Here is a 22,248-nt window from a genome sequence, read left to right on the forward strand (position 1 = left end):
CCACAATAGAACAATATTTCATGATAGCAGCGTGATACAAGATGATCAGAAGCGTGACCTGCACATTTTTCCAAGCATCGCCAAACCAGTTTCTTCATAGCCTTTCCTCAGAACTATGTGGACATTCAGATGTCTGTCTGTTGCTGGGTGAATGAAGCAATGTGTGTTGCGAGAGGTGTCCTTTTGAAGCAAGCCTTGCATTACAAGCTGTCTGTCAGGGTTAATTTAGTAAAGGTCTTCCAACCTTTTGCATATGTTTTTCAGGCCTGTTCAGCATTGAGTATCACAGGATGAAGTCAGGCCTGGAGACATAATAAAATTGATTAATTAGCCAGTTTCCCCAAGTCCAGAAAAGTCTGGATCTCGGGCTTCAATGGTTGAACTTGGCATCCACCTACAAGGTGACCCAAGTATACAACCGACTCAGCCCCATCTGGCAGTTGCCTGCCTTGATAGTGAGGCCTGCACTTTCAGAGCCTCTAGGACCTTGCCAAGGTGGATCAAGAGATGCTGCCAGGTAGAGCTAAAGACAGCAATATCATGGAGATATGAACTCTTCTAACCCAGCCAGGACTTGATTCACCAACCTTTGGAAAGTGGCAGGAGCATTCTTTAGTCTAAAAGGCATAACAGTAAACTTATAATGCCCATCAGGAGTGAAGAATGCTGATTTCTCTTTTGCTCAAGGGGGTTAGATCTATCTGCCAGTACCCTGATGTAAAATCAAAAGTACTGAGATATTTGGCTACCCCTGAGCTGTCAATCAGTTAATCCGCCCTAGGAATTGGGTGTGCATCTGTTTTGGTCGCAACATTGAGGCCCCTGTAGTCCACACAAACCTCATGTCTCTCTTTCCACCCTGGGAATGAGGCTTGGGGACTATGACAACTGGGCTCAGTGACTCCCAATTCCATCATCTTGCTTACTTTAGCTTTGACGTTCTTTTTGACATGATCAGACTGTGGAATTTATTTTTGACAGGTAATCTGTTTCCCTTGTCCAAGTCATGTGTACACCAGGTAGTCTGACCAGGAATCAAAGAGCAGCTCAGCATACTGATGCAAGACTTGCTTGGAGTCAGTCTGCTGTTGGTCAGTGAGGGTGACTGAAAAGACCACTCCTTCAGCTGAGCCATCTTTGGGATTGCTGGAACAGAGATCAAGGAGAGATTCATTCTCTGCTTCCTGTCCCTCATCAACAACCATCAGTATGGTCATTTAAGCTCTGCCATGGTATGGTTTAAGGCGATTGACGGGGATAAACGTTTTGGGGTTCCTGCAAGAGCCAAAGTCCACCAGGTAGGTGACTTCCCCTTTTCTTTCTAGGATAGGGTAGGGTTCACTCCATATGTCTTAGAGGGCCCTAGCAAACACAGGCTCCAAAGGCCATACCTTCTGCCCTGTTTGAAACTCCAACAATGCAGCCTTTTGGTCATACCAGAGCTTCTGGAACTCTTGGCTGGTCTCAAGGTTTTTGGAAGCTTTTTCCATGTACTCAGCCATTCGAGAGTGAAGGCCAAGCACATGGTCCACATTATCCTGTTTAGGTTCTCTGAGAGGTCTTATCCCTTCCCTCATTCACAGGACAAAGTGGTCCCCTCACAGGGTGCCCAAACAGAAGTTCAAAGGGGAGAAAACCTACTCCCTTCTGAGGCACTTCCCTGTAAGTAAAAAGCAGGCTTGGAAGTAAGACATCCCATCTCCTTCTGAGTTTTTCAGGGAGCTCACCAATCATATTTTAAAAGTTGTGTTAAATCTTTCAACATGGCCATTAGTTTGTGGATGATATGGGGTAGTGAACTTATAGGTCACACTGCGTTCGGTCCACCTGTGTAGCCAGACACGAAGTTTGTAACTTTGTCTGACACCACTTCCTCTGGAAAGCCCACTCCGGTAAAGATACCAGTGAGTGCCGTAGCTATTGCAGGGGCAGTAGCAGTCCTCGGGGAATTACCTGGTTGTATGATCCACTATCTCCAATATAAATCGGTTTCCTGATGCTGTTGGAGGTTCTGAGGCAACAGTGTCAACCTCTCCCCTTTCAAAGGGTACACCAACCACCGGAAGTGTAACTAAGGGGTCCTTTGGGTGGCAACTACCACTGGCTTGACAGGTGGCACAGGTGTTACAAAACTACGTAACCTTCTGGGACATACCTGGCCAGTTGAAGCGGTTCACTAACTGTTTTGCACAGTTATCCCCAAACCTTTTGCCGCCTTCCTCCTTTTTTGCTGACCTTCATTTTTGTTGGCTTTGGGACTCTGGGCACTTTACCATTGCTAACCAGTGCTAAATTGCATATGCTCTCTGTCTAAAATGTAATGGCGATTGGTTTATCCACGATTGGCATATTGGATTTACTAGTAAGTCCCTTGTGAAGTGCACTACGTGTTTTTTTTTTTTTTTTTAAACCGGTTTTACTGAAAGGTTTTCATCATTTATCATTTCCCTCAGCAGATGATGTCATAATAGTCACGTGCGTATTCGAATGAATAAAATAGTAAGGCAATATCTGTTGTAATGTACTTAACATTTGCAACATCCCTCAACTCCCTCCTTTCCCCATGAGTCCCATTCCCGGAGATTTGTTAATCATAGGTGGTACTGGTTTCATATTAAATCTTCTCAGTATATTGCCACTGGTTGCTGAATGTCTGGGCTAGTTAGTAGTGTGAACAATTGCTTCACCTTCCAAAAGCACACTCAACAAGCATTTACAATGCAACGGGTCTCGCGTTTGCTCATGTTAGAGCTGATAGGTGAAAAGTCGGGTTAGGAGTTTACAACACTATCGGCAAAAGTGCATTTATGTACCTAACCTGAAAAAGTGCAATTAACTATGTGAAGCGCTCGACCCCTGCCAAGTGAAATCACGCTAGTAAATTAGAGAAAAAGTAGTCCACAAGCTGGACAGAAAACAGCGAGCCTCGCATGTTTTCTGTACTTGGTCGATGAGCTCGAGGAGGGCTAGCCACTGGAAAAGGCATGACGTATGCATGCCTTCGACTAACGAAAGTAAGCAGATTTTATTAGGCAAGCCCACGAACCAATGAAAAACACTGACGTGATGTCGACTGGGCTCCGAGCCCTTTTCTAAACCCTAAAGCGTCTCGCTGCGATACGCATGCGCGAGCGCATGCAACGCAGGCTCGACCCTAACAAGGAAAAAGGGAGCAATACTAGCTTTCATAGCAAACATACCCATAGACACTATCTGCGCAGCAGCAACATGGGCATCCCCACGCACATTCACAAAACATTGTGTGGACATTCTAATGCATAAAGAAGCCCAAGTGGGACAGAAGGTATGACAGCACCTGTTGGCAAGCTCATCATTTCAACCCAGCCAACCCAAATAAAGGGGAAAACCGCTACACAATCTGATGCACAGCATGTGAATCCAGAAAAGTATTCATGCTGCAAAACTAACTGGTTACTTACCAGTAGGAGTAGTTTTTCAGCCTGAAGAGTTTTCTGGATTCACATGCGACCCACCCACCTCCCCAGAAATGAGAACAGGACAAACAGGTGGGGAAGAGGTCTGATGTACATAAAGCAAGCAAAGAAAAAAAAAACAGGAATAAAGGAATCCGAGGATGGCTACCACGCACTGGAACTTTCGGGTGCCATCTGACATACAGGGGACGGACCAAGCACCAAATGGTGGTCGACAGTGAACCAAAAAAGGGGGAAAAAATACAAGAAAAAGAAACAATTCCGGACACAACCACTAGATGGCAGAACGATGCACAGCATGTGAATCCAGAAAACTCGTATGGCTCCAAAACTACTACTGGTAAGTAATCATTTCGTTATGCGCTGCTGCAACGATCCGGTGATTGTTAGGAAGAAACTTATTTTGCTGGTACGGTAACACCAGTGTTCTCCCATTTATTTGCTCACTATTTCTGCAGTCTATTTTGTTTTTGTAACAGTCATACATTTTTTAAAAAGTGTAAATCATTTAGCATCCCTGGCGGAGAAAATGAAAGAAAGATATAGAGCCAGCTCGTGTGCAAAGTCTTTGCAGCATCCACCTGGTTCTTAACAAAATTAAATATATAAAAATGCCAGTGGTGTGGGAAAAGGAAAAAACAGAATGGTTAAGACACATGAGCTCTTGCGTAGAGCATGCAAGCTTTTTACAACCGCCAAACGCTTGTTAAGAAGTGACTTACTCAGGAGTGGGTGAGGACCTTGCGAACACCAGCTGTAGACATTTACAAAAGAGGCAAAACAAATTGCCTGTTTGGCGCAGAACTCCTCGGGCCACAGGGGTCCCTGCACCGATAAGTATGCAGCACACAAACAGAAATGAAGTGTTTTGAGGGCAGGTGACCTGCAAGTCTGCTGCAGTGGCACATAGCCACTGCAGCAGACGGCCGCAGCAGTGAGAAGCACCTGGAAAGTGGGCAGTGACCACTTTTAGTTTGTGATCGTTCTTTTGGAGCATGCGATTACAAGTAGATTGCAAAAATACTGTTGCTCAAATGCCTGTTTAAAGAACTGAAAGGCAGAACTATGGGACTGGAGCAACAGCCATTCTCCGAAGAGCTTTCTTTGCTACAAAGTGCAGTCACTCACAGTGGAGAGCCAATGACTGACGTGGATTATCCTTTGCCCCTTTCTGTATGCCTTGGCAGGCAGAAGTGAAATGATTGACAATTGAACAGACCAGTGGGTGTAACGGTCCGGCAAAGATCCCTTTTTATATAATGTACATATTTTTCTTTAAACTAAGTAGTCTCGTGAGACTGCTAAAGATTTTTCCAGGGCTAGACATAAAAACAGTAAAAAGTTGTTTCAAAATAAAAGGCATTCTATGGATTGGGTTTGATTCGAATTAAACAGTGTAAGTGAAATGGTTTCTCCGAATAGGCATTGTTAACTTATTGTTCTATTAAATCACATATATCAGCTAACCTAGCTTGTAGGATGTGCAGTTACACTATCTCTGCATGATTATAGTTATCATATGGTTAACTGGTCTTGATGACAGAACTGGCGGTAGATACATTTTAACAGTGATTTTAGGACATAGAAAGGTTATTCGGGAATGTTGGTCAATGGAGCATTCCATTTAATGTGACATTGGGGAGGGAAGTGATGTCATTATTAGTCTGTTAGAAAACCTTGGTGTAAACCTCACTCCCTCACATGGCTTTGGTGTCTACAGTTACTGGTGAGTAACCATTACTTACAGACTTGTGGTGATGTGGCAGTATCTATCAACTTGTGCAGGTACTGACTTTTGTGTACAAATAAATATATTGATGGGCGGTCAAACATTTTATTTGCGTGCGCAGGGTTGCCTTGTTTGTGGCACTGTATGAACTTGATCTGAGTGTTTGTCTAGAAAAGTAGAATATCATGTGTTTTTTTTTTTTTTAATCCCTTAGGTTTGAGCACGTTGTTGGGGTTGGGCATTGCTTCTCCTCATTCTGCTTTCACGCAGATGGTGACCACATTTGGTCTTGCTGGGATCGTAGGATACCATACAGTGTGGGGAGTGACTCCAGCGCTCCACTCTCCGCTCATGTCTGTGACTAATGCCATATCAGGTACGAAACTTTCAACTATTACAGAACGTTTACATTTTTGTTTCATTCATACATTCACCTTGCACAACTAACGTCCATTTAAACTCTTATTGATTTCAATGATAATGGCTTGAGACCTTGTTCCCTCTTGTGACTGTGCTGGGGCTTTAACAGTGAGTATTTCCCAGTCTTCTATATGGGCTTCATTTAGAGCATCCAGTGCCAACATGGGACATATCTGTGCCCGCTGGAGCTGGATGGGGAGTTTGTCTAGGTTTTATTGTGCCTATTGAGTTCTTGATATAACTGCTGCAATTCTCTAGAAGAAAAGAAGTTCCAAAACAAAAAATGATCGGAATGTCCTAATGGTTAATAGCACCTTGTGGCACGTGTTTGTGTGCTCACTTTTAGGACACGTGCAAGCATTACATTTATTTTTAGTCAGTCTTCTGCTATGTGCAGTCAGTAGTTGTCATATAGGACACTGTTCTCCCAGCTTTCACTTAACATGATTGTATATTTTGTAGTGGTTCCTAGTTATAAATACACGTAGAGTTGATGAGGATTTGAAGAGTTTAGTGTGTGTTAGTAAAGTGTGAGATAGAGAACAGGTGAGAGTGATCGTGTATATGACTGGAAGAGTCCTGCAGGAGTAGGAGAGATTTGCCTGGTTTATGTAGTTGAGGTGGGGTGTATGATGGGGTTGACTAAACAAATAATTTTTAGAACAACTGGTGTCACAGTGGAATTGGGGTGTCTGGCCCAGTCCTATTCATTCTGAATTGAAAGGGAATGACAAGTCAGATGAATTCGGGTGACAACCATCTTAAATGTTGTGTTGGATGTGGTGTGAGGTAGGGTAGCAGCACTTTGAAAGGTGAGTGGAATGGTGCAGTGCAAAGAGGTACGGGTGAGGTACAGAATATACGCAAGTAGAATCCAATTGAGTAGGTGTGCAAAAAACATACTTGTTAAGGGGTAGGCAGGCATCTAACTAGTTCTATGAAGCTATATGGGAGAGTAGGAAAGTACTTTGGGGATAAGGGCACAGGAGGGTAAGTGTTAGTGTAGACTGAGAATAGAAGGGAAGGTGATAAGTGGCCAGAGGGATCGCAAGTGTATGGGAGGGTAGAAGGTTTCTAGCACAAAAATATACCCATACCGCACATTTATTTTAGTTCAGAAAGTCTCCAAATGGATGATTAGTCTGATCATTGATGGCCGATAAACAGGTTGTATTATGGAAGTGGAAGTAAACTGACAGACCATGGCTCATTGACATGAACGTTTTGTAAATGTAAAAGCTGTAGAACATCCTGTCCGAGGCCCCTCTACAGCAGTGCTCTTGTACATCCATTGGCACAGGTGATTCCATTGCTTCCTCACTATTGAATGACCACTTACTTAGACCGCACCTTCATTAAGCAAACGTTCTAATAGACTAACCAGGTAGTTTTGCCAGATCAGGGCCATCCTGTGAGAGGACAATTTAAGAATATCACGTATAAGTTACGGAGGGCTGACTCCATTCCAAAATTTCAGGATACGCACTAAGCATTTCGATCCTTAGCATGTACATTTTGTATGCGACTTTGAAGATAATCTGTTGTGGATTTAATTCGACAGATGAAGCAGGATCATAAAAACTCTGATTCAATTAAACCGTACTGTCGATTCATACGATGCCTACAAAAGTGCTATATGATGTTTTTTTTTTTAGCATTATCTCCATTTCTGTACCTCTGAAAATATTTACCTAGGCTTCGGGATGGAATGCTCACTTAGTCATTTTCCTCCTTGCTCTTTCTCCGCCTAGGTTTGACTGCTGTTGGAGGATTGGCATTGATGGGAGGAGGCTACTTGCCCTCAAGTACAGCTGAAACTCTGGCTGTGCTGGCTGCATTTGTGTCTTCAATCAACATTGCAGGTATGTGCGCCTAATTTATTTTCATTGTATTCTCCTTTAATATTTCATTTAGTTCACATCAAATGCCCGACACAGAGCCAACACTTAACTTGTTTTTTTTTTATAGTCGTTCCCAGCATTCAGTCTTTAATAGTCATATGCTTGAATCCTTTCACATTGCTCAGCTTGGAGCATTCTGCAACCTTCAAATAGCAGTGTTAAAAAAAAAAAATAATAAAAAAAAAACAAAGGCCTGAAACACTGGACCCTTTACCAATCTATCGGCCTGAGGAAAAAGACCCCAAATTCATCCATTCAGAATGAAGCACACTGCACTTACGCACTAGAAGCAACCATACCTCAGATTTCTATCAGTTTGTGTGGGAGTCTTTCAGAGCTCTGCTTCATCTTCTCACAGTGAATGTTTTCCACTGTGGGATAATACCCTTACGGTGTGCTCTTTGATAGTTAAACTGTGCCTTCTCCAATAGCACTGTCAACAAAAACTGCATTTGGAAAGGTACCATCTCTGAAAAAAACATTGTCAGGAAATGTGATGAATTATATGGTCGGTGTCTGCTGCCCTCCCAAGCTCCTCTGGCTGCAGCTGCTGCCGTTGCCTCTTTCCTGGGACGAACTGAGAGTCTCTTGACTCTCAGTTCGAGGCCCTCTTCCACCGGCAGGCATGTCCCTGCGCCTCATCCCTGGTGGTCTAGTGGCCATCACAAGTAAGTATCTTCCTTTTCTTTTCTGTCTGTTGCTCTTTCACTGTTGCAGTTTCTGCATTTTTCTTCTATCACCCCTTGTTTTTCCCTAGTGCTTTTTTTGCTTTCTTCCCTCTTCCTCTGCCCCCGCGAACCACCTTTCCCACCCTCCCGCCTCCCAGCTTGACTGCTCGCCCCACCACCTCCCCTTCTTAATGGCGGCTGCAGCACTGTGAGAGGACAGCTGCACTGACCTCCTGGTCAGTGTCTACTGCCCTCCACTGCTCCTCTGGCTGCTTCTACTGTCTCTGCCTCTTGCCTGGGACAAACTGAGAGTCTCCTGACTCAGTTCGAAGCCCTCCTCCACCCGCAGGCTCGTCCCTGCCCCTCATCACTGGTGGTTTAGTGGCCATCACAAGTAAGTATTTTGCTTTTCTTTTTTCTCTGTTGCTCTTTCACTGTTGCATTTTCTGCCTTTTTCCTCCATCACCCCTTGTTTTTCCCTAGTGCTTTTTCCTTTTTCCCTTCTTCCTCAGACCCCCTCCCCCACGCAGCACCTTTCCTGCCCTCCCGCCACCCAGTTGACTGCTCCCCTGCCACCCTTCCTTTCTTAATGGCAGGTGCGTGCAGCGGGCGCCCCGTTGGCGTGCCAAAGGCAAGCCCGTCTGTGCCTGTTCACACCTGGACCGTGCCCAGTGCCAGGTACCCTGGTAGCTTGATCTCTTCCCTGACACCCTCACGGGTGAGTAGCCGCACTTTATAAGCATCGATTGATTGGTTGTGCGACCTCACCATGTAATATGTTTACCAATCCCTTTAAAATCCTTGGGGGTTGGGGGTTGGACGTTGCCATTGCTTGGGAATCTCTGACCCAATATTCGCAGCCTAATGAGCGGGAGGAGAGGCACCAACCTCATGCTCTATAAAGTGCCTCTAGACTCCTGTTGCGCCCAGGCCTTGCCCGGTGAGCCTGGAGGAGGCTGGGCCATCCCTCTTGGCTGCTCTGTTTGGAGATAACTTTTTTTCTTCATTTTGATTGTGTATGGTTGCTCTCTGTAATATGGCAAACGAAAAGCTGGAGGGGGTCATTAGACCTCCACCCCACCAGTTAAAGGTAACTCGATAGACAGGATGTTGGAAAGAGCTATGGGGGTCATCCACTCTGAAATTGTCTTACCGAAATTAGACTTTCCCTTAACCTTTGGGACGGCTGTGAGTGTAAATGTAGCCTCTATGTCTACCGACTCAAGTGACCTGCCCCTCTGAGTCTCCTTCTGTGAGCACCGGACCTGCGCCGGTTATCGTGCCTTCTAGCCCTGATGGTTCACAGCTGTAGGAAGCTGGGTTCTGGTTGCAGTACCCATCCACCACTTTTTGCCTGGTTTTTGATGCAACTTTGAAGTGCACTGGGTTCCTGCAAACCAGGTCCCCACTGCGAATATTCCTTCCTCAAAACAAGACACCTGGTCACTTGATCCCCAAGTGGCCAGGCCATTAAGCACACCTGTAAGTCCCTAGTAAATGGAACCCCTGCTACCTAGGGAAGGGGCACTGAAGAGGGGACCCTAAGAGCTGCAGAACAACTTGTGCCACTCTAAGGAACCTTTCACCAACCTCATGCATACTATTTCAGGCTGCGTGACAAGGTGCTCCCTAAAAGTGAAAACACAACATTGGCACACAGATCTTGCACCGTGTTCCTTAAACACTGCATGCAATATTTGTAAGTCACCCCTACAACAGGCCTTTCAGCCCTAAGGCAGGGTGCATTATATTACATGTGTGGTAATATCCGTAAGTGCAGATATACCCCTGCTATGCCCAGACCTGCCAACTCCCCCAAAAACATCAGTGTGAGGAGGGGACGGGGCCTTGGAGGGGGCGTGGCCTCATGACGAGAAGCACCCAAGAGGCACTTTTGTCCGCAACCCAGCCACAGATCCCCTCCACTAAAAAAAAGCTTTCTGAGGCTGCTGCCGATGTCCTAGGGTGTTGTCACACCCATTAATGGACATTTGCAGTTAAAAACCTCCAAAATCCTTAGAAAACCACTGCTTGCAGTGGTTTTCAGCTTTTGTGTGTGATAATGGCTCTTGACTGGAAGACAGTGTGAGGGGAGCCAATATTGTCTCACATGGTAGTACCATGTGAGTTGACAGGTCTGTATGTCTGTCGATTCTTTGACATGGTAAAATTGCTTCACTGTTCACTTACTATGTGCTGTACACCGGTCAATGCGCGTTCCCCCATCTACATGATGGCTGCACTGAAAATAGGGATATCTGGTAGAGACTTCTAGTTGCAGATTCCTCATCTTAGAAGTTCCTGCAGGAGTCAGTCTGGATCCTGAGATTTTTCTTTGAGCAGTGCCTCTGTGCGCCATTAGGTGGCGTTGGTCGACTCCGCGTTTGTCGTTGGGTGTTGTGCTTGCCAGATATGATGATGGGGGTCCTATATAGGCGCCACCCTGGACCGCTGATATCGGTTAATTTCTTTCCGCCCCGTCCTACATGCAAATCTGGAGAAGTGCTGCCTCTACAGTTGCTTTTTGACTGAGCTTTTCAACTTTTTGTTTAAGATTTTTGACTTCTTGTGCGTCAAGATGTTGTCATGCAAGACTGGCTTCAAGCCGCGCGACTCCTGTCATCAGATGATGTCTGTGACGCATCTGCACCTCATGTGCTTGTGGTGTTTGAAGCGTGACCACGACCCAAAGTCGGGCTCTGAGTCCTACAGCCTGGTCCCTTGGTCTTGCAGCTGACCCTCACTCCATTCAGTCTGCTTTTCACCCTGTTCTTGGCTACGGAAGGGGCACCTAATCACATCTGCTTCCCTCCAACCGCAGTTCTGCGCATGCTGCCCAGCCTCTGCTTGGCTGAGGACGTGGAATCCAGCATCTGCATGGATCAGGTAGCCAGCAGTCTAGTCAGTACACTGCCACTCCCTCGGCTGCAGCCTCCAAACCTTCCTAGTCTGGTGCTCTCCTTTCAGGGACCAGTCAGAAATAGGATTCACCATCACCTGCCCTGCTGGCAGTCCATCACTTTGGACAGGTGGGTTTTGCAAGTGGTCCGAAAGGGGCTTCTCTCTCCCCTTCGAGACTACCCCTCTGCCCATGCCACCAACACATGATCTCATGACGGAGGATCATTTGCCACTCCTCTGCGAGGACGTTGCTGCTCTCTTGGCCAAGGATGCCATAGAGAGGCTGCCTGTGCCAGAAGTAGGTTGTGGTTGCTATTCCTGCAAATTTCCGAAACCCAAAAAGGACACAGGGCCTCAATCTCTTCCTCAGAAAGGAGTAGTTAAAAATGCTCACTCAGGTTTTATCTGCCGTGGATGGTAGCGCTGCACTTGTAGGATACTTATTTTCACATCCCCATTCTGCCTGCCCACAGACGTTACTTGTGGTTCATGGTAGGCCAAGAGCACTTTCAGTTCACTGTGCACCCCTTTGGTCTCACCAGGTTTCAGTCTATCCCTAACTCGACTGTTTATTGAAGGCAAGCTCACCACAGACTGTCTTCTCCCATCTCCAGACTACGCTGATCTCCTGCATTCGCTGGGGTTCACTATAAATATGCTGAAGTCACACATGACTCCCTCCCAGACCTTTCATCGGAGCTGTTCTGGACACAGTGCAGTTTCGGGCTTATCCTCCTGAGTGGCGAGACCAGGATATTCAGGCTATGATATTGATGTTTCAGTCTCCATCCTGGATTTCAGCGAGAATGACGCTGCTGAGGACTCTTGCATCCTGATCGTGACACATGCCAGATGGCATATGCGGGCTCTGCAGTGGGACCTGAAGTTCCAGTGGGTGCAGCATCCGGGGAATCTGAAATGGTTCAGATCTCAGAGGGAACTGTGCAAGATCTCAAGATCTGCAGTGGTGGTTGACGAACTCTGATTGGGTCAGAGGCAGATCGCTGTCCCAGCAGTGGTGACAGATGCATCACTCCTGGGATGGGGCGGCCATATGGGAGTACCAACCTAATTCTGAAGATTTTGTTGTCTCAAAAAAAACAAAAATATATATATATATATATATATATATATATATATGTTCGATGGCATGTGTAGCTGCAGATACACATGCTGTGCACAGTCCGCCATCTGGTGTTGGGCTCGGAGTGTTACAAGTTGTTTTTCTTCGAAGAAGTCTTTTCGAGTCACGAGACCGAGGGACTCCTCCCATTTCGATTCCATTGCGCATGGGCGTCGACTCCATCTTAGATTGTTTTTTTTCCGCCATCGGGTTCGGACGTGTTCCTTTTCGCTCCGTGTTTCGGGTCGGAAAGTCAGTTAGAATCTCGGAAAAAAACGTCGGTATTGTTTGCGTTCGGTATCGGGTTAGTTAGGACAAATCGACACCGAATTTAGAAGAGCTCCGGTGGCCCTTCGGGGTTTTTTCGATTTCCCCCGTCGGGGCCTGGTCGGCCCGGCCACGTGCGACTTCAAGGCTGATGGAACGGACCCCATTCTGCCTCTGCCCAAAATGCCATAACAAGTATCCGTATACGGATCAGCATCTGGTCTGTAACTTGTGCTTGTCCCCCGAGCACAAGGAGGATACTTGTGAAGCCTGTCGAGCGTTTCCGTCGAGGAAGACGCTGAGAGACCGAAGAGCCAGGAGACTACAAATGGCATCCACGCCGACGGGTCAAGAACGTTTCGAGGAGGAAGAACAAGCTTTCTCCATCCAAGAGTCGGATTCTGAAGAACTCGACGCCGAAGAAACAACCAAAACCGTGAGTAAGACATCGAAAATCAAAACTCACGAGAAATCCACAAAAGCCCAGGGGACGCCACCGCCAACAGGCCATGGCTTAACCCGAAAACTAGGTGACCGATCCAAGGCACCGAAAAAGGGCATGCTGGTGTCGAAGTCATCCGACTCCGGTCGAGATACTGCCACACAGCAACCACGGAGCCGAGACAGCGGCTCCGAGATACTTCGGCACAGAGACAGCGGCACCAAAGAATTTCGGCACCGAGACACCACGCCAAAAACAAAGAAGGTTTCTTCGGAGCCTAAAAAGACTTCCGAAAAGGTTTCGGTTCCGAAACATCCAGCCTCGGAGCCGAAAACTAGTTCCTATACAGAGGAACCAGGATTAACCTCCCAATTACATAGATTTGGAGAGGAGCTTCAAGCTGTAGAGCCTGACTACACGCAAAGAAGGCTTCATATTCATGAGGACACAGGGAAGATCACCACTCTTCCCCCAATCAAGATAAAAAGGAAACTTGCCTTTCAACAAGGGGACAAGCAACCACAGGCAAAGGTGGCAAGGAAAACAACCCCACCACCTTCTCCACCACCATCAACACATGCATCACCAGCGACAACTCCACCACTAATGCACTCACCAGCTCATACCACAATGAGTCAGGATGATCCCGATGCATGGGACCTCTACGATGCTCCAGTGTCTGACAATAGCCCAGACTCTTATCCTACAAAACCGTCACCACCTGAGGACAGTACATCCTATACACAGGTGGTCGCAAGGGCAGCCGAATTTCACAATGTCACCTTACATTCGGAACCAATTGAGGATGACTTTCTCTTTAACACCCTATCCTCCACCCATAGCCAGTACCAAAGTCTTCCCATGCTCCCAGGAATGCTAAGACATTCAAAACAAATATTTCAGGATCCAGTTAAAGGCAGAGCCATAACTCCAAGGGTGGAGAAAAAATATAAGCCACTGCCAACAGATCCAATATATATTACAACACAACTAACACCAGACTCAGTAGTTGTGGGGGCAGCTCGTAAGAGAGCCAACTCTCATACCTCAGGTGACGCACCACCTCCAGACAAAGAGAGCCGCAAATTTGATGCTGCAGGAAAAAGGGTTGCAGCACAAGCAGCAAATCAGTGGCGTATTGCCAATTCACAAGCACTTTTGGCAAGATACGACAGGGCTCATTGGGATGAAATGCAACATTTCATCGAACACTTACCCAAGGAGTTCCAAAAAAGAGCGCAACAGGTGGTGGAAGAGAGGGAGAAAGTATCTCAAATAATCAGATACGATCTTCCATGGATGCAGCAGATACAGCTGCAAGGACAATAAACACTGCAGTCACAATACGAAGGCACGCATGGCTGCGCACGTCTGGGTTCAAACCGGAAATCCAACAAGCAGTGCTCAATATGCCATTTAATGAACAGCAATTGTTTGGGCCGGAGGTAGACACTGCCATTGAGAAACTCAAAAAGGACACCGATACAGCCAAAGCCATGGGCGCACTCTACTCCCCGCAGAGCAGAGGCACATTTCGAAAAACACCTTTTAGGGGAGGGTTTCGAGGTCAACCCACAGAAACCACAACCTCACAAACAAGGCCGACTTACCAGGGTCAATATCACAGGGGAGGTTTTCGGGGGCAATATAGAGGGGGCCAATTCCCAAAAAATAGAGGAAAATTCCAAGGCCCCAAAACCCCTCAAAATAAACAGTGACTCACAAGTCACACACCCCCATCACATAACACCTGTGGGGGGAAGACTAAGCCAATTTTACAAACTTTGGGAGGAAATAACAACAGACACTTGGGTCTTAGCAATTATCCAGCATGGTTATTGCATAGAATTTCTAGAATTCCCTCCAAACGTCCCACCGAAAACACACAATATGTCAAAACAACATATAAATCTTCTAGGACTGGAAGTTCAAGCATTGCTACAAAAGGACGCAATAGAATTAGTACCAAATCTGCAAAAAAACACAGGAGTTTACTCACTGTACTTTCTAATACCCAAAAAGGACAAAACTCTGAGACCAATACTAGATCTCAGAACACTAAATACCTACATCAAATCAGACCACTTTCACATGGTCACGTTACAAGATGTAATCCCACTGCTCAAATAGCAAGACTACATGACAACATTAGATCCAAAGGATGCGTATTTCCATATACCAATACATCCTTCACACAGGAAATACCTAAGGTTCGTATTCCAAGGAATACATTACCAATTCAAAGTGTTGCCATTCGGAATAACAACTGCGCCAAGAGTTTTTACAAAATGCCTGGCAGTAGTAGCTGCACATATCAAAAGGCAGCAAATACATGTGTTCCCGTACTTAGACGACTGGTTAATCAAAGCCACCACGCTAAAACAGTGTTCACAGCACACAAAATATGTCATACAGACCCTTCACAAACTAGGTTTCTCCATCAACTACCCGAAGTCACACCTTCTGCCGTGTCAAACACAGCAATACTTAGGAGCGACAATCAACACAGCAAAAGGGATTGCCTCCAAGCCCACAAAGAGTTCAAACATTTCACAAAATAATACAGGCCATGTATCCAACACAAAAGATACAAGTCAGAATGATAATGAAACTCCTAGGCATGATGTCTTCATGCATAGCCATTGTCCCAAACGCAAGATTGCACATGCGGCCCTTACAACAGTGCCTAGCATCACAATGGTCACAAGCACAGGGTCGACTTCTAGATCTGGTGTTGATAGACCGCCAAACATACATCTCGCTTCTATGGTGGAACAGTACAAATTTAAACCGAGGGCGGCCTTTCCAGGACCCAGTGCCACAATACGTCATAACGACAGATGCTTCCATGACAGGGTGGGGAGCACACCTCAATCAGCACAGCATCCAAGGACAATGGGACATACATCAAAGACAGTTGCACATAAATCACTTAGAACTGTTAGCAGTATTTCTGGTGCTGAAAGCATTTCAACCCATAATAACCCAAAAATACATTCTTGTCAAAACAGACAACGTGACAACAATGTATTATCTAAACAAACAAGGAGGGACACACTCGACACAGCTGTGCCTCCTAACACAAAAAATATGGCATTGGGCGATTCACAACCACATTCGCCTAATAGCACAATTTATTCCAGGGATTCAGAACCAGTTGGCAGACAATCTCTCTCGAGATCACCAACAAACCCACGAATGGGAAATTCACCCTCAAATACTAAACAATTACTTTCAAATTTGGGGGACACCTCAAATAGATCTATTTGCAACAAAAGAAAACTCAAAATGCCAAAACTTCGCATCCAGGTACCCACAAGATCAATCCCAAGGCATTGCTCTATGGATGAACTGGTCAGGGATATTTGCGTACGCTTTTCCCCCTCTCCCTCTCCTTCCATATCTAGTAAACCGGTTGAGTCAAAACAAACTCAAACTCATACTAATAGCACCAACATGGGCAAGGCAACCTTGGTACACAACACTACTAGACCTTTCAGTAGTACCTCATGTCAAACTACCCAACAGACCAGATCTGTTAACACAACACAAACAACAGATCAGACATCCAAATCCAGCATCTTTGAATCTAGCAATTTGGCTCCTGAAATCCTAGAATTCGGACACTTAGACCTCACACAAGAATGTATGGAGGTCATAAGACAAGCTAGGAAACCTACCACTAGACACTGCTATGCAAATAAGTGGAAAAGATTTGTGTATTACTGCCAGAATAATCAAATTCATCCATTACACGCATCTCCAAAAGATATAGTAGGATATTTACTACATTTGCAAAAATCAAATCTAGCTTTCTCTGCCATAAAGATACATCTCACAGCAATATCAGCTTACCTACAAATTACTCATTCAACATCACTATCTAGAATACCAGTTATTAAAGCTTTTATGGAAGGCCTAAAGAGAATCATACCACAAAGAACTCCACCTGTTCCTTCATGGAACCTCAACATTGTCTTAACAAGACTCATGGGTCCACCTTTCGAGCCCATGCATTCTTGTGAAATGCAATACTTAACGTGGAAAGTTGCATTTTTAATTGCCATCACATCTCTAAGAAGAGTGAGTGAGATTCAAGCATTTACCATACAAGAACCATTTATTCAAATACATAAAAATAAAATAGTTCTAAGGACAAATCCAATTTTTTTACCAAAGGTTATCTCACCGTTTCACTTAAATCAAACAGTAGAATTACCAGTGTTCTTCCCACAGCCAGATTCTGTAGCTGAAAGAGCACTACATACATTAGACATCAAAAGAGCACTAATGTACTACATTGTCCGGACAAAACTAATTAGAAAAACAAAACAACTATTTATTGCCTTTCAAAAACCTCATACAGGAAATCCAATTTCAAAACAAGGCATTGCTAGGTGGATAGTTAAGTGTAGTCAAACCTGCTATCTTAAAGCAAAGAGAGAGCTGCCTATTACACCAAAGGCACACTCAACCAGAAAAAAAGGCGCTACCATGGCCTTTCTAGGAAATATTCCAATGAACGAAATATGTAAGGCAGCAACATGGTCTACGCCTCATACATTTACCAAGCACTACTGTGTAGATGTGTTAACTGCACAACAAGCCACAGTAGGTCAAGCAGTACTAAGAACATTATTTCAAACTACTTCAACTCCTACAGGCTGAACCACCGCTTTTGGGGAGATAACTGCTTACTAGTCTATGCACAGCATGTGTATCTGCAGCTACACATGCCATCGAACGGAAAATGTCACTTACCCAGTGTACATCTGTTCGTGGCATTAGTCGCTGCAGATTCACATGCACCCACCCGCCTCCCCGGGAGCCTGTAGCCGTTTAAAAGTAGATCTTGAACATTTGTAAATATATTACTTTAACCTTTCTTATGTACATACGTATTCATTCCATTGCATGGGTACTATTACTAACATACACAACTTCTACCTCACCCTCTGCGGGGAAAACAATCTAAGATGGAGTCGACGCCCATGCACAATGGAATCGAAATGGGAGGAGTCCCTCGGTCTCGTGACTCGAAAAGACTTCTTCGAAGAAAAACAACTTGTAACACTCCGAGCCCAACACCAGATGGCGGACTGTGCACAGCATGTGAATCTGCAGAGACTAATGCCACGAACAGATGTACACTGGGTAAGTGACATTATATATATATATATATATATATATATATATATATATATATATATATATATATATATATATATATATATATATATATATATATATATATTTTTCCTGAATTGTTCTTGAGGTTTTTTTCTTGAATGTCTCTCATATTTATTGACTGTGTATTCAACTTGTGCTACCCTCTGATAAGCCTAAACTGCTTGCCCATGCTAACACAACATAGAGCATTTAGGGTTATTACTTTAACCTCTCTCTGCCAGTTAGGCTTGCCGGTACTATCTGCATAGTGTACTCCTGCATTGGTACACTGCATAGATAACCATCTTCATTCACATTAGGACATAGCGTTGCTGACCAGTCAGCAACTCACTGGTGTATTGCCAATTCTGTAGGGCTGTTAACAAGGTATGACTGTGCCCAGTGGGATGAAACGGGGGGGAGCTCATACAACATCTCGCTGATCAGTACAGACCGCAGGCTCAGGAGATTGTTTTGAAAGGGCAGTTCATCTCCAACACTTCATTCAATGCGTCTTTGACGCGGTTGGCACCACCACCCCAGAAGTAAATTCTAGTGTACTCATACACAGACATACTTGTCTTCATACCTCTGGCTTTAAGACGGACGTTCAACAGCATCTGATCAACATACTGTTTGATGGAGAAAACTTTTTTGGTGAACAAGTTGATGCTGGAGAAAATAAGACACTGATGCAGATTGGGGCTTTCCAGTCACCATCCGCTGGTTCAACTTTTCACCTCACAGTTTCGTGGCAATGTGAAAACCATCTGCCTGGAGGCTTCCTCCTCCTATCAGAGGCAACAACAGCAACCTTAAGCTTCCTGAGGGTACTTCAAAGTAACTACAGGCGAAACAATTCCATAGGCTGAGGTATAGGTAGCTTGGCTAAGGCAGCTGCCCCTGTTACGTAGTGATGCCCTCTCCCTTCCCCATGATCACACAACAGTTACTATCTGGAGCTCACTGCCACACCACCAAACATCCCACTGCGCCAATACTCCCTTCCCTTCAACATCAACAACTCTTCCTAGAGGAGGTGGATGCCCTTTTGCTCAAGGGAGCCATAGAGCCAGTGCTGCCTCATCAAAGTGGCACAGGGGTGTACTCCTGTGCGTTCTAATTCCGGAAAAAAAAAGGCCTCTTAGATCCATTTTAGACGTTCACCCCTTTCAGCAAGCACAGCATATCCATATGGCCATGCTCCGAGATACCACTTCTGCAGCAAGGCGACTTCATGACCGCCTTTGATTTGAAGGATTCCTATTTCCGCATCCCAGTCCTCCCTGCTCATTGCTGCTACCTCAGATTCATGGTAAGTGGCCAGCAATTTCAATTCAAGGTTCTACTCTTTGATTTTACAACCGGGGCAAGAGTTTTCCCAAAATATCTTTCACGGGTTGCATCTACATCTACAGAGGAGTGGCATTGATGTCTTTCTTACCTTGATGACTGGCTGAGAAAGAATGCTCACACGCTATTCACTTTAGATCTCCTTCACTGTCTTGGCTTCTCCATCAGTGTGAAAATCCCATCTTCAGCTACTACAGATACAGCCACTGGAAAGGCTTACCCATCACTGTAGAAGCCTTTCAGGCCTTGCTGCTTCTTTTTCAGCCGTATCACCAGCTAACGGTCATGTGCCTTATTGTATGGCCATAGTTCCACTAGCCCAGTTGTGCATGTGTCCGCTCCAAGCGTGCCTAGCATCAAAGTGGTCACAAGCAAAGGGTCTATTGGAAGATCCAGTGTTGATAAAAGCCAGCACACATTGTCCTCTGCAGCGGGGACACAGCAACAATTTGTTGCGAGGCAGGCCTTTCCTAGACTCCGTTCCCCAAGTGACCATCACCACAAGTGCCTTTATTATGGCCTGTGGAGGGGGCGTCTACAGTACATGACTGTTCAGGGCTTGTGGATTCTTCTTCAACAGACTTTTCACATAAACTGTCTGGTTTTGTTGGCAGTCTAATTGGCTCTCAAATCATTATTCTACCACTTTCACCACAAAACCGTCACAATCAAGATAGGCAACATGACTGACATGTACTACCTTGAGTAATGGGGGTACATTTTCCTCCCAGCTGTCAAGGTTGGCGCAGGACATTTGGACATGGGCAATGTAGGAATTACCCCCACTTTTTGCCTGCTATTGGTATGCTTGGACTATTTTCACTGGGATCCTGCTAACCAGGACCCTAGTGAGTGTGCTCCCTCCCTCCCTCTAAATGTGGTTGCTGAGGACTTTGCACACCCCACAATTGGCATAACGGTGCCCACGTATAAGTCCTTAGTATATGGTACTTAAGTACCCAGGGCATCAGGGTACCAGGGGTTCCTCATGGGCTGCAGCATGCATTATGCCACCCATGGGAGCCCATGCAAAATGTGTCTGCAGGCCTACCATTGCAGCCTGTGTGAAAAGGTGCACGCACCCTTTCACCACAAGTCACCGCACCAGTCAGCGCTATGGTAGGCCCTCTTGGCCCAGAGGGCAGGGTGCAGGTACCTGTGTTTGAGGGAACCCCTGCATGAGCAGAGGTGTCCCTATGAACTCCAGTTCCATTGCACTGGACTTTGTAAGTGCGGGGAAGCCATTTTATCCATGTACTGGACACAGGTTACTACTTCTGTCCAGCTACATAATGGTAACTCCGAACCTAGGCATGTTTGATATCAAACATGCTGGAATCATACCCCAATACTGTTGTCAGTATTGTTCGTATGATTCCATGCACTTTGGGGGGGTTCTTAGAGGACCCCCAGAATTGCTCCTACCAGTCCTCTGGGGTTTTCCGCACAGCTCACACTGCTGCTGCCACCCCACAGACAGGTATTTGCCCTCATGGTGCTTGACCACCTCAAGCAGGGGAACGCAGAACAGAGGATTTCCTGTGGGAGAGGGAGGCAATACCCTCTCCCTTGGAAATAGGTGTTATATGGCTTGGGAGTAGTAGCCTCCCCAAACCACTGGTATGCTTTAAAGGGCACATTTGGTGCCCTTCTTGCATAAACTGGTTTCCACCAATCCAGGGACCCCCGTCCCTGCTCTGGTGCAGAACTAGACAAAGGAAAGGGGTGTGACGACTCCCCTGTCTATCACCACCCCGGGCTCCTCCAGGTGGCCACTTGATTCTTCCATCTTAAATCCAAGATAGCCTTAGGGCCACGAGGGTATCTGAGTGGCCAGGTCAGGAAGGTGACGTTACAGTCTTCTCCGGGTGGGTGACCAATCCCCCTTCCTGGGCTATTTAGCGTCTCCCTCTTTGGTTGGTCCTTGGATTTGAAGTGCAAGATTCCACCATGCATTGTTTACTTCATATTCTGGCCACTGGAACGATAACTTGACTCTTCAGGAACCGACAATCTGCAACTCCAGCGACGACTCCGCTTTGCAACTTTGTTTCTCAGCTCCTTCCAACAACTTCAACTTTTCCCCGGCTGTGCATCATCTGAATTCAGTGAGACTTCAGCCTGAAGCAAGAAGGAACCTCCCTTTGAGTGAAGGAGTCACTCTGCATCTGCAAGCACACCTGCAATGACGACAGGCTGCGTGGATCTGCTTTCCTCTGGAACTGTGTGGATCCTGCATCACAAGTGGTGGTCTGGAGTGGTCCCCTTGGTCCTCTTTGCCAGCCGAAATGGGAGACGGTAAGTCCTTGCCTCTCCTTGCAGGATAGTAACCCTGTGTAGCTACCAAGGCTTTTTTGTACCGGCTCCAAGGAATCTTCAGACTTTGTGTAGCCATGGCCCCCAACACTTCTTCCTGCAAAGCACAGTCTCCTCTCTGCTGCTCCAGCAACGTGGGACTCCTCTTCAGGTGTGCTGACTGGGCCTCTCTGCGACTTACTGTGCCTGCTGCCAGTGGGAATGCCTGTAGGTGCTGTGACTGCTTCTGGTGACTCTCTGGGTTGCTGGACGTTACCCGTAATCCCCTCTTCGGGCGACTCCCCTGGGCCTTGCTGGTCCTCTTCAGCCTTGCAGCACTTATTTTTCTTCTTCTGCATTTGCCAAGGCTTGGTGGTGGTGTTCCTGCACCACTGACCAACTGCAACCAGCCAGCCGATGTGGGACACCATCTGCATCACTTCAGGGACTTCTCTTCAGCTCCTGTGCTGCACAGTTGGTCTTCTTTGTCCCCCGTCAACCTGGTCCTGCATCCACAGACAGGTG

General features: G+C 46.0%; 1 protein-coding gene across 2 annotated transcripts in view; it reads left to right on the plus strand.

The window, feature by feature from the left end:
- The window catches only part of NNT (nicotinamide nucleotide transhydrogenase), a 293,073-nt gene that overhangs the window by 105,735 nt on the left and 165,090 nt on the right, over positions 1-22,248 (plus strand). For both annotated transcript variants that reach the window (XM_069221538.1, XM_069221543.1), the window contains exons 11-12: positions 5,399-5,560; positions 7,356-7,466. In XM_069221538.1, the coding sequence (XP_069077639.1) occupies positions 5,399-5,560; positions 7,356-7,466 (273 nt within the window). The remainder of the gene's footprint in view (positions 1-5,398; positions 5,561-7,355; positions 7,467-22,248) is intronic.

Source organism: Pleurodeles waltl, chromosome 1_1 (assembly GCF_031143425.1).
Source record: "Pleurodeles waltl isolate 20211129_DDA chromosome 1_1, aPleWal1.hap1.20221129, whole genome shotgun sequence".
NCBI lineage: Eukaryota > Metazoa > Chordata > Amphibia > Caudata > Salamandridae > Pleurodeles > Pleurodeles waltl.